This window comes from Pseudoliparis swirei, chromosome 21, assembly GCF_029220125.1.
Source record: "Pseudoliparis swirei isolate HS2019 ecotype Mariana Trench chromosome 21, NWPU_hadal_v1, whole genome shotgun sequence".
NCBI classification, from domain to species: domain Eukaryota; kingdom Metazoa; phylum Chordata; class Actinopteri; order Perciformes; family Liparidae; genus Pseudoliparis; species Pseudoliparis swirei.
The window spans coordinates 1533304-1545814 of NC_079408.1; the positions used below are offsets into that span (position 1 = coordinate 1533304).

Here is a 12511-nt window from a genome sequence, read left to right on the forward strand (position 1 = left end):
TAGCTACGAGCAACTGGGTTGCCAAGTGTTAGAATACACTCAGGGACAATTGGACTAAATGTTCGGCCCATGTTAATTTAGTTGAAATGGCTGTTTTTTTGTTATAAGGGAAAAACAGTGTCTCAATAAGTCAAAAACAGCCATTCCAACTACATTAGTGGGGCAGACACTTTTGTGCAATGGTCCTCTCCGAAATGGCTGAAACGGTCCCTTCTGGCCCAAACCATATCTTCAGTAGGTTCTAGTCTAGGAGGCCAACATTTCTAGCGGGGCATTCCTGGGATCAGCCTTCCACGTGTACCGAGTTTCGACTAAATGATGAGTTTTAGCCTTCGGGGGACATGCACCGTGTTTCCCCAGGCAAGGTGGCCCAAATAAATCCATCCAATTTGCTTGAAACTTGACACAGCAGTCGTATACTTCACCATAACCCCCCTAAAATGTCAGAGCCCTACAGTGCATTTTGACATAAGTCTACTATTGCATGTCAAAATAATTTTTTTCAACTCGATTTCGTACAATTTAGCGTTGTGCCAAGATATCGACATCTCGACGCTGTACGTCAAAAGGTGAAGAAGATCTTGCAGTTTGAATGTTGATGCGGAATTGCACGGAGCTGTCCCCGAAATTACCCGTTAGTTCCCATGTGTCCCCCTGAGCATCCCTTTAGTTCCCATGTGTCCCCCTGAGCATCCCTTTAGTTCCCATGTGTCCCCCTGAGCATCCCTTTAGTTCCCATGTGTCCCCCTGACCATCCCTTTAGTTCCCATGTGTCCCCCTGACCATCCCTTTAGTTCCCATGTGTCCCCCTGACCATCCCTTTAGATAGAAAGATAGATAGATAGATACTTTATTAATCCCCAAGGGGAAATTTGTCGTCACAGTAGCAGCACCAATAAACTAAACACTTAGAATAAAAAATAAAATATAAAAAACAGGGATGAAACATATAGAAGTATACAAAGTAAAATATAAAATAAAATATATATGTATATATATAACATATATGCATACACAATACACAATACTAATGACAAATTAAATATAAAAATATTAAATATAGACAGTGTGCAAAATGCAAAGTGTGTGTATGTGTGTAGTGTAAATGAAAATGAAATGTGTGAAGTGCAGATCAACATAGTGTGGATATGAAGTTATTATTGCAGTTATTGCACTAGGATCTGGCAAGAGGTGATCTGTTGTAGAGCCTCATAGCCGCCGGCAGGTTCTCCTGTATCTGTCCTTGTGGCAGCGTGAGGAGACGTCTGGAGAAAGTCCTCCTCTGTCCCTATAGGAGGTGGTGGAGAGGGTGGTCCGGGTGGTCCGGGTGGAGAGGGTGGTCCGGGTGGTCCGGGTGGAGAGGGTGGTCCGGGTGGTCCGGGTGGTCTGGGTGGTCCAGTATGGACAGCAGTTTCTTCAACGTCCTCCTCTCCACCACCTGTTCCAGGTGCTCCAGCCTTCCTGACCAGTCTGTTAGACGGCTGGTGTCACCGGCTCCGATGCTGCTCCCCCAGCAGCCAATGGGAGGTGCAGCACACTGGCCACGCCCACTGGGAGAACATCTCCAGCATCTTGCTGCACACGTTGAAGGATCGAAGCTTCCTCAGGAAAAAGAGTTGACTCCTCCCCTTCTTGTACAGCGTTGATGTTGGCCTTCCAGTTCAGTCGATGGAGACGCCCAGGTACTGGTCCTCCTCCACCAGGTACTGGTCCTCCTCCACCAGGTACTGGTCCTCCTCCACCATGTCTACGTCTACTCCCAGGACACTCAGAGGGGGAGGAGCAGTCGCCTTCCTCCTGAAGTCCACCACCATCTCTCTGGTCTTGGCCACGTTCAGCCGCAGGTGGTTCTCATCGGCCCACTTTACAAAGTCGCTCACCACTGCCCTGTCCTCCTCCTCCCGTCCATCCCTAATACACCCGACCACTGCAGAGTCATCAGAGTACTTCTGCAGATGGCATGACTCCGTGTTGTACTGGAAGTCACTGGTGTACAGGGTGAAGAGGAAGGGAGACAGAACAGTTCCCTGTGGGTTCCAGCATCACTGACCACCGTTCCAGACAGCACACGGCCCATTCTGACAAACTGTGGTCTGCCTGTGAGGTAGTCAGTGATCCAGGAGATGGTGGACGCGTCCACACCGGCCACCCGCAGCTTCTCACTCAGCAGCAGTGGCTGGATGGTGTTAAATGCACTGGAGAAGTCAAAGAAAGTGACTCTCACAGAGACACCGGTTCCATCCAGGTGCGACTGAGCTCGCTGCAGCAGGTAGATGATGGCGTCGTCCACGCCCACATGAGGCTGGTAAGCAGATTGCAGAGGGTCCAGCGATGATTTCACCTGCGGCCGGAGGTGGGCCAAGACCAGCCTCTCCAGCACCTTCATAATAATAATAATAATAATAATCATTTATTTTATATAGCGCTTCTCAAGGCATGCCGACATCCCGAAGTCGCTTTACAGAGTCCAGTAGTCACACACACAGTCATCCCGGTGGTGGTAAGCTACATCAGTAGCCACAGCTGCCCTGGGGCAGACTGACGGAAGCGTGGCAGCCAATCAGCGCCTACGGCCCCTCCGACCACCACCAACACTCATTCACATCCATACGAACCGGGGTGAGGCTGCGGTGCATGTCTTTATGATGGTGGGGGAAACCGGAGGACCCGGAGAAAACCCACGCAGACACGAGGAGAACATGCAAACTCCACACAGAAAGGACCTGGAACGGGACGACCGGGATTCGAACCCAGGACCTTCTTGCTGTGAGGCGACAGTGCTAACCACTGCGCCACCGTGCTGCCCACATGGGAGGTGAGGGCGACCGGTCGGTAGTCGTTGAGGCCAGATGGAGTTGACTTCTTTGGGACAGGGACCAGGCACGACGTCTTCCACAGCACCGGGACCTCCCCCTGCCTCAGGCTGAGGTTGAAGAGGTGCTGCAGGACACCAGACAGCTGGGTGGGCAGGTCTTTAGTTTCTCCAGCTGTCTTCTCACCTGGTCAGTCGTCACAGAGAGGGGGGGAGCCCATTGATGATGAGGGCTCGGTGGATGTGCAGCTCAACAGGGGGGACAGAGGGGGAGGTGTTTGGGAGGTGTGATGTGTTTAGTTCCCATGTGTCCCCCTGACCATCCCTTTAGTTCCCACGTGTCCCCCTGAGCATCCCTTTAGTTCCCATGTGTCCCCCTGAGCATCCCTTTAGTTCCCATGTGTCCCCCTGAGCATCCCTTTAGTTCCCACGTGTCCCCCTGAGCATCCCTTTAGTTCCCATGTGTACCCCTGAGCATCCCTTTAGTTCCCACGTGTCCCCCTGAGCATCCCTTTAGTTCCCACGTGTCCCCCTGAGCATCCCTTTAGTTCCCATGTGTCCCCCTGACCATCCCTTTAGTTCCCATGTGTCCCCTGAGCATCCCTTTAGTTCCCACGTGTCCCCTGAGCATCCCTTTAGTTCCCATGTGTCCCCCTGACCATCCCTTTAGTTCCCATGTGTCCCCCTGAGCATCCCTTTAGTTCCCATGTGTCCCCCTGACCATCCCTTTAGTTCCCATGTGTCCCCCTGAGCATCCCTTTAGTTCCCACGTGTCCCCCTGACCATCCCTTTAGTTCCCACGTGTCCCCCTGAGCATCCCTTTAGTTACCACGTGTCCCCCTGACCATCCCTTTAGTTCCCATGTGTCCCCCTGACCATCCCTTTAGTTCCCATGTGTCCCCCTGAGCATCCCTTTAGTTCCCATGTGTCCCCCTGACCATCCCTTTAGTTCCCACGTGTCCCCCTGAGCATCCCTTTAGTTCCCACGTGTCCCCCTGACCATCCCTTTAGTTCCCATGTGTCCCCCTGAGCATCCCTTTAGTTCCCACGTGTCCCCCTGAGCATCCCTTTAGTTCCCACGTGTCCCCCTAAGCATCCCTTTAGTTCCCACGTGTCCCCCTGAGCATCCCTTTAGTTCCCATGTGTCCCCCTGACCATCCCTTTAGTTCCCATGTGTCCCCCTGAGCATCCCTTTAGTTCCCATGTGTCCCCTGAGCATCCCTTTAGTTCCCATGTGTCCCCTGAGCATCCCTTTAGTTCCCATGTGTCCCCTGACCATCCCTTTAGTTCCCATGTGTCCCCTGAGCATCCCTTTAGTTCCCATGTGTCCCCTGAGCATCCCTTTAGTTCCCACGTGTCCCCTGAGCATCCCTTTAGTTCCCACGTGTCCCCCTGAGCATCCCTTTAGTTCCAATGTGTCCCCTGAGCATCCCTTTAGTTCCCATGTGTCCCCTGAGCATCCCTTTAGTTCCCATGTGTCCCCTGAGCATCCCTTTAGTTCCCACGTGTCCCCTGAGCATCCCTTTAGTTCCCATGTGTCCCCTGAGCATCCCTTTAGTTCCCATGTGTCCCCTGAGCATCCCTTTAGTTCCCATGTGTCCCCTGACCATCCTTTAGTTCCCACGTGTCCCCTGAGCATCCCTTTAGTTCCCACGTGTCCCCTGAGCATCCCTTTAGTTCCCATGTGTCCCCTGAGCATCCCTTTAGTTCCCATGTGTCCCCCTGAGCATCCCTTTAGTTCCCACGTGTCCCCCTGAGCATCCCTTTAGTTCCCATGTGTCCCCTGAGCATCCCTTTAGTTCCCATGTGTCCCCTGAGCATCGCTGTAGTGCCCATGTGTCCCCGTGAGCATCCCTTTAGTTCCCATGTGTCCCCCTGAGCATCCTGTTAGTTCCCAAGTGGTGCGGGCCAGAAGGGACCAAAGGGACTTTCGGGCCACATCTGGGGAATTCACCGAATGTTCCTTTTGTTCCTTTTTGTCTAGCCCTGAGTGGTAGTCTTGTTCCCGGGTTTCCCGAGTCCTTCGACACCTGGTGGCCACCCCTGAACTGACGGGTATGGACCCAGTGCCTGCAGCAGCTGGTGGTATCGACGCTGAGCGACCCCCCAACCCTGGGCTCCCTGCTGGGTCGGTTCTGTCCGGGTGGTGAGGAGGCTCCTGGAGCTGTGGAGGCAGAGGCTGACCGGGACGGAGAGAAGCCTCCTCATGGAATACAGCCAAGGAAAGACCGAGCCGGACCCTGCAGACCTCTTCCCCAAGATCTCCCTGAGCCTGGAGCTAGGGGGACTCACCGGCCCCCTGCTAACTACACCGTGCTCAGAAACATGTACACGACACAAAGCAGACAAGAAGACTCTGTATTGTAACAGTGACCAGGGCACAGACCGGTCCGGACTGCGCAACAGACGCCCACTGTGTGGTCAGAGACCTGGTCCAGAGTGGAGGATCTCATGTAAACCTGCCCTCAAGGAACGGACTGCCCACCTATAGTGGATGGTTTACACGGTGCTGTCGCCTCCAAGGCTCTTTCTGTTCTTAATCCCTCTGTCCTGAGCCAGTGACCTTCTGTGACCTTCTGGACACGGTCTACCATGTTTTTACTGAGTGCAAGAGACTTTCAGGTTTCTTCCCTCTTTAACATTCGATTTTAGTCTTTTTAATGTAACGGAGAAGGTTTTTATCATGGGAGCTGCCTCCAAGAGAGCAGGAAAACAAAAGTGGCAGCTCCACCACTATCTTTCTGGGGAAGCCAACATGGCCGCTTATCTATGGGAAGAAGCAAGTGGAGAACATGAAGGGACTGGAGGGCCGTGTGGCTCTGTGACATCAGGCCATGACTGCATGGAGGTTAACTTCTAGAAACACATCGGAGACCTGGACGCTTACAACGTCTCTCTCTCTCTCTCTCTCTCTCTCTCTGTCTCTGTCTCTCTCTCTCTCTGTCTCTCTCTCTCTGTGAGACGATGACTTTGAGGTCAGGTGTTTGTCATCGCCTCAGGCCTCGAAGCTGTTCAAATGTTAGAGGAACATCTGAATTATGAATTAATCTAATATGTTAGACCATTTAGAGCCAGGAGGCAGTTATCATCAACGAGAACCACCAAAGATAGTTTGGTTTAACAAACACTGGATGTGTAAAGTTGAATGGTGAGGTTGGCAAATAATATTCAGCTGACTCAAATCCCTAAATTAACTTTTAAATGTTCCTAGCTGAAAGTAGGTTTAACAGGAATTCAAGAGTATCTCCATTAATTTAAGTAGTTATACAATCCTTTTTAAAAGCTTAATATTTTGAAAAGAATACAAATTAGAAACAAGTCAAATTACGGCAGGAATGTCCGGAGTGAGCTGAATATTCTGATCGTTGAATGGAGGCTGTAACTGAAAGTTTGCAGAAGAAGTTCGAGTCCAAAGAAACGCTTTAACATATTTAATTCCACCGTCCAGTAAACCTAGTGACGGTCAGATCAGACCGGGGGATGAAACAAACCCCAAGTCACCTGAACTGAGTGTTCCCCACACCTTCAACAAGACTGTCTCCCAGTTGCAAGGGCTTTCTTTAATGCTGTGTTTGCTCTCATCATAAATCATATGATCCCTTTGGGATATTGACAGAGCATTGCCATGTCCACAGGGCACAGGGGTGAGTTTAAAAGAGAGAAGGAGCGACCTGACAATCAGAGCGAGGAGCACCGAGGAACCAGAACACATCTGTGGTGAGCTTCTTCTCTTCACTGAAGTCTGTGAGGCTCATCATTACATTCTCCCCTCTAGGATGGAGAGAGTCATGCATGTGACTGTGGTAACTGCTGTCCTGCTGTCGGTGGGCATCCTGAACGCCGTCTCAGCCCAGTCTCACAGTAAGTAGCTCACCATCACCAACACCTCATTACACTCAAACCAATGGAGGTGCTGAGTAAAGCTCTTTTCTTCCCACAGCGGAAGAACTTCAGTCACTTTGTGATGATATCGGAAATGTTTCTTGTAGTGAGGGATGGACCCGCGTTGATGTCCAACACTGTGCTAAATACTTCCAAACTCCAAAGTCCTTCGATGACGCACAGGTAACACACACATTAGACAAATATAATAATTCTAATACATCTATCCTCATCTGTTGTATGTGACGATAACGTGGTGTTGACGACTCACACTCCCATTTCTGTTGATTTCAGGAACACTGCAACAGCACCGACAGTGTGCTGGTGGCATTCAACACTCCAGAAGAGATGATGAAAGCCTCTTGTGTCACTTTACATGACAACCCTGATCTTGACTCCTTCCTGATTGGAGTCATAAGATCCGCGGTAAGCAGCAAACGTCTCATTGTGAGCCGACGGGTTGGAGAATGTGTCACATGTCATCACTGATGATCACCTCTGTGTTCTTCAGGAGAAGTCCATGGACGATGATGGATTTGATCTGGAGTTTGATCCATGGTACCCTGGTCAGACGGACGATGATGGTGGAGAAGTCAACTGCGTTGTGATGAACCCGGAAGGTAAACAACAGAGATTGATGAGCCTAATGATCACGTATCATGAAAGTGCACCTACTCATGAACAGGTGACCTCCTGTTGAGTCCCATTCTAAGGGGAGACACGCCTCTCCACACATGCCAATAATCATGAACCAATACAATGATGATGTACAACATATTAAACAGAGCCTGGGCGACAGGAATATGTATGCTATGTGTACATCCTCCAAACACAACTTAACCACCGAAGACAAACATTACCAAATATGAATATGTCTAACAAATATGGAACATGCACCACGTTTAAAGCTCTTGGGCCCTTTAGCAAAATGCTACAGTCAAACTGATTAATGCTACGTAACACCCACAACACACAGATTAACACGTAATCTTTAAACTTCTCGGACAAAGCATCAGCAACATATTACAAATACTGCATCCAGTTGAGAAATATGGATTGTCCTGTTTCTGTGTATTCTCCTCAATAACTATTAACCAGTTATATATCTACTGCTATATACCCATCTGAACAAACTTCACAAGTCTTACCTTTATTCTAACACCGTTATTATTTAAATAGCCTTTGTGGTTGAGGACATACACTTGTTCTAGTATGGGTATGCACATCTCAAAACATGGTTTAAGTTTAAAAGTGAAGTTGAAACGATCACTTTAAGACATAAAGTATCCCGCATGAGGTCCTTTATCCGTCTGCTCTAAGCAGGACATGTGACTAAATGTGTGGACCAACAAGATGATTCAGTTTGAATGCTGACAATGTGTTTGATGAACCATGAAAGGAAGTTTGACTCTGAAGCTCCTGATGCCCTGAATGTGATGTCTTGTGTCATTTCCTTCCAGACTGGGGACTCTGGAAAGATGATGACTGCGAAGATCAGCAACATTTCATGTGTATCCAGATAATGTAATCATCACCTGCTGCCGTTTGCTTTCACATGTGCTGCTGGTGGACCAGTCTCTTTCATGATAACCTGAAACACACAAGCTTCTTAACTTTACTGCAATAAACGCTTCAGCATACAAGTTCCAGGCTCTCGTTTCATTTGTTCATGTTCAGCAAGATGAGTTCTTCTCTGTTTACAACACATGTCATGGTGACACCATGCTGTGTGAACGATGAACTCATTCAAGGCATTGCCTCCACACAGCTCTCAATATTTGCCCCCTAAAGATAATTTCAAGTCAGAGGTACAAGCCATTTTGCTCAGGTAGCAAGAGAGAGACGAGAGAGGGCACTAGTCTGAGGGCACTAGTCTGAGGGCACTAGTCTGAGGGCAGAAGTCAGAGGGCACTAGTCTGAGGGCAGAAGTCTGAGGGCACTGGTCAGAGGGCACTAGTCTGAGGGCAGAAGTCAGAGGGCACTAGTCTGAGGGCACTAGTCTGAGGGCACTAGTCTGAGGGCACTAGTCAGAGGGCACTAGTCTGAGGGCACTAGTCAGACGGCACTAGTCAGAGGGCACTAGTCTGAGGGCACTAGTCTGAGGGCACTAGTCTGAGGGCACTAGTCTGAGGGCACTAGTCTGAGGGCAGAAGTCAGAGGGCACTAGTCTGAGGGCACTAGTCAGAGGTCACTAGTCAGAGGGCACTAGTCAGAGGGCACTAGTCAGAGGGCACTAGTCTGAGGGCACTAGTCAGAGGGCACTAGTCTGAGGGCACTAGTCTGAGGGCAGAAGTCAGAGGGCACTAGTCTGAGGGCACTAGTCAGAGGTCACTAGTCAGAGGGCACTAGTCTGAGGGCACTAGTCTGAGGGCACTAGTCTGAGGGCACTAGTCTGAGGGCACTAGTCAGAGGGCACTAGTCAGAGGGCACTAGTCTGAGGGCACTAGTCAGAGGGCACTAGTCAGAGGGCACTAGTCTGAGGGCACTACTCAGAGGGCACTAGTCAGAGGGCACTAGTCTGAGGGCACTAGTCTGAGGGCACTAGTCTGAGGGCACTAGTCAGAGGGCACTAGTCTGAGGGCACTAGTCAGAGGGCACTAGTCAGAGGGCACTAGTCAGAGGGCACTAGTCTGAGGGCACTAGTCAGAGGGCACTAGTCTGAGGGCACTAGTCTGAGGGCACTAGTCTGAGGGCACTAGTCAGAGGGCACAAGTCTGAGGGCAGAAGTCAGAGGGCACTAGTCTGAGGGCACTAGTCTGAGGGCAGAAGTCAGAGGGCACTAGTCTGAGGGCACTAGTCTGAGGGCACTAGTCTGAGGGCACTAGTCAGAGGGCACTAGTCTGAGGGCACTAGTCAGAGGGCACTAGTCAGAGGGCACTAGTCAGAGGGCACTAGTCTGAGGGCACTAGTCAGAGGGCACTAGTCTGAGGGCACTAGTCTGAGGGCACTAGTCTGAGGGCACTAGTCAGAGGGCACAAGTCTGAGGGCAGAAGTCAGAGGGCACTAGTCTGAGGGCACTAGTCTGAGGGCAGAAGTCAGAGGGCACTAGTCTGAGGGCACTAGTCAGAGGGCACTAGTCTGAGGGCACTAGTCAGAGGGCACTAGTCAGAGGGCACTAGTCAGAGGGCACTAGTCTGAGGGCACTAGTCTGAGGGCACTAGTCAGAGGGCACTAGTCTGAGGGCACTAGTCAGAGGGCACTAGTCAGAGGGCACTAGTCTGAGGGCACTAGTCTGAGGGCACTAGTCTGAGGGCACTAGTCAGAGGGCACTAGTCAGAGGGCACTAGTCTGAGGGCACTAGTCAGAGGGCACTAGTCTGAGGGCACTAGTCTGAGGGCACTAGTCAGAGGGCACTAGTCTGAGGGCACTAGTCAGAGGGCACTAGTCAGAGGGCACTGGTCAGAGGGCACTAGTCAGAGGGCACTGGTCAGAGGGCACTAGTCTGAGGGCACTAGTCAGAGGGCACTAGTCAGAGGGCACTAGTCAGAGGGCACTAGTCAGAGGGCACTAGTCTGAGGGCACTAGTCTGAGGGCACTAGTCAGAGGGCACTAGTCAGAGGGCACTAGTCTGAGGGCACTAGTCTGGGGGCACTAGTCTGAGGGCACTAGTCAGAGGGCACTAGTCTGAGGGCACTAGTCTGAGGGCACTAGTCTGAGGGCACTAGTCTGAGGGCACTGGTCAGAGGGCACTAGTCTGAGGGCACTAGTCAGAGGGCACTAATCTGAGGGCACTAGTCAGAGGGCACTAATCTGAGGGCACTAGTCTGAGGGCACTAGTCAGAGGGCACTAGTCAGAAGGCACAAGTCAGAGGGCACTAGTCTGAGGGCACTAGTCAGAGGGCACAAGTCTGAGGGCACTAGTCTGAGGGCACTAGTCAGAGCGCACAAGTCAGAGGGCACTAGTCTGAGGGCACAAGTCTGAGGGCACTAGTCTGAGGGCACAAGTCTGAGGGCACTAGTCAGAGGGCACAAGTCAGAGGGCAGGATGGAGTTGACTTCTTTGGGACAGGGACCAGGCACGACGTCTTCCACAGCACCGGGACCTCCCCCTGCCTCAGGCTGAGGTTGAAGAGGTGCTGCAGGACACCAGACAGCTGGGTGGTGCAGGTCTTTAGTTTCTCCAGCTGTCTTCTCACCTGGTCAGTCGTCACAGAGAGGGGGGAGCCATTGATGATGAGGGCTCGTGGATGTGCAGCACAACAGGGGGTACAGGGGGGCAGGTGTTTGGGAGGTGTGATGTGTTTAGTTCCCATGTGTCCCCTGACCATCCCTTTAGTTCCCACGTGTCCCCTGAGCATCCCTTTAGTTCCCATGTGTCCCCTGAGCATCCCTTTAGTTCCCATGTGTCCCCTGAGCATCCCTTTAGTTCCCACGTGTCCCCTGAGCATCCTTTAGTTCCCATGTGTCCCCTGAGCATCCCTTTAGTTCCATGTGTCCCCTGACCATCCTTTAGTTCCCACGTGTCCCCTGAGCATCCCTTTAGTTCCCATGTGTTCCCCTCACCATCCCTTTAGTTCCCATGTGTCCCCTGAGCATCCCTTTAGTTCCCATGTGTCCCCTGAGCATCCCTTTAGTTCCCATGTGTCCCCCTGACCATCCCTTTAGTTCCCACGTGTCCCCCTGAGCATCCCTTTAGTTACCATGTGTCCCCCTGACCATCCCTTTAGTTCCCATGTGTCCCCCTGACCATCCCTTTAGTTCCCATGTGTCCCCCTGAGCATCCCTTTAGTTCCCATGTGTCCCCCTGAGCATCCCTTTAGTTCCCATGTGTCCCCCTGACCATCCCTTTAGTTCCCACGTGTCCCCCTGAGCATCCCTTTAGTTCCCATGTGTCCCCCTGACCATCCCTTTAGTTCCCATGTGTCCCCCTGAGTATCCCTTTAGTTCCCATGTGTCCCCCTGAGCATCCCTTTAGTTCCCATGTGTCCCCCTGACCATCCCTTTAGTTCCCACGTGTCCCCCTGAGCATCCCTTTAGTTCCCATGTGTCCCCCTGACCATCCCTTTAGTTCCCATGTGTCCCCTGAGCATCCCTTTAGTTCCCACGTGTCCCCCTGAGCATCCCTTTAGTTCCCATGTGTCCCCCTGAGCATCCCTTTAGTTCCCATGTGTCCCCCTGAGCATCCCTTTAGTTCCCATGTGTCCCCCTGACCATCCCTTTAGTTCCCATGTGTCCCCCTGAGCATCCCTTTAGTTCCCATGTGTCCCCCTGAGCATCCCTTTAGTTCCCACGTGTCCCCCTGAGCATCCCTTTAGTTCCCACGTGTCCCCCTGAGCATCCCTTTAGTTCCAATGTGTCCCCCTGAGCATCCCTTTAGTTCCCACGTGCCCCTGAGCATCCCTTTAGTTCCCATGTGTCCCCCTGAGCATCCCTTTAGTTCCCACGTGTCCCCCTGAGCATCCCTTTAGTTCCCACGTGTCCCCGTGAGCATCCCTTTAGTTCCCATGTGTCCCCTGAGCATCCCTTTAGTTCCCATGTGTCCCCTGAGCATCCCTTTAGTTCCCATGTGTCCCCTGAGCATCCCTTTAGTTCCCACGTGTCCCCCTGAGCATCCCTTTAGTTCCCATGTGTCCCCCTGACCATCCCTTTAGTTCCCATGTGTCCCCCTGAGCATCCCTTTAGTTCCCATGTGTCCCCCTGAGCATCCCTTTAGTTCCCATGTGTCCCCCTGAGCATCCCTTTAGTTCCCATGTGTCCCCCTGAGCATCCCTTTAGTTCCCACGTGTCCCCCTGAGCATCCCTTTAGTTCCCATGTGTCCCCCTGAGCATCCCTTTAGTTCCCATGTGTCCCCCTGAGCATCCTGTTAGTTCCCAAGT

General features: G+C 51.7%; 1 protein-coding gene across 1 annotated transcript; it reads left to right on the forward strand.

Annotated features, from left to right (window-relative positions):
* Positions 1-6514: 6514 nt before the first annotated feature.
* On the forward strand, positions 6515-8337 carry LOC130212250 (C-type isolectin Sp-CL4-like). The gene is made up of 5 exons (XM_056443446.1): positions 6515-6673; positions 6753-6877; positions 6989-7120; positions 7206-7314; positions 8155-8337. Exons 1-5 carry the CDS (start codon positions 6589-6591, stop codon positions 8220-8222), a joined length of 519 nt encoding a protein of 172 aa, XP_056299421.1. The 5' UTR covers positions 6515-6588; the 3' UTR covers positions 8223-8337.
* Positions 8338-12511: the final 4174 nt, after the last annotated feature.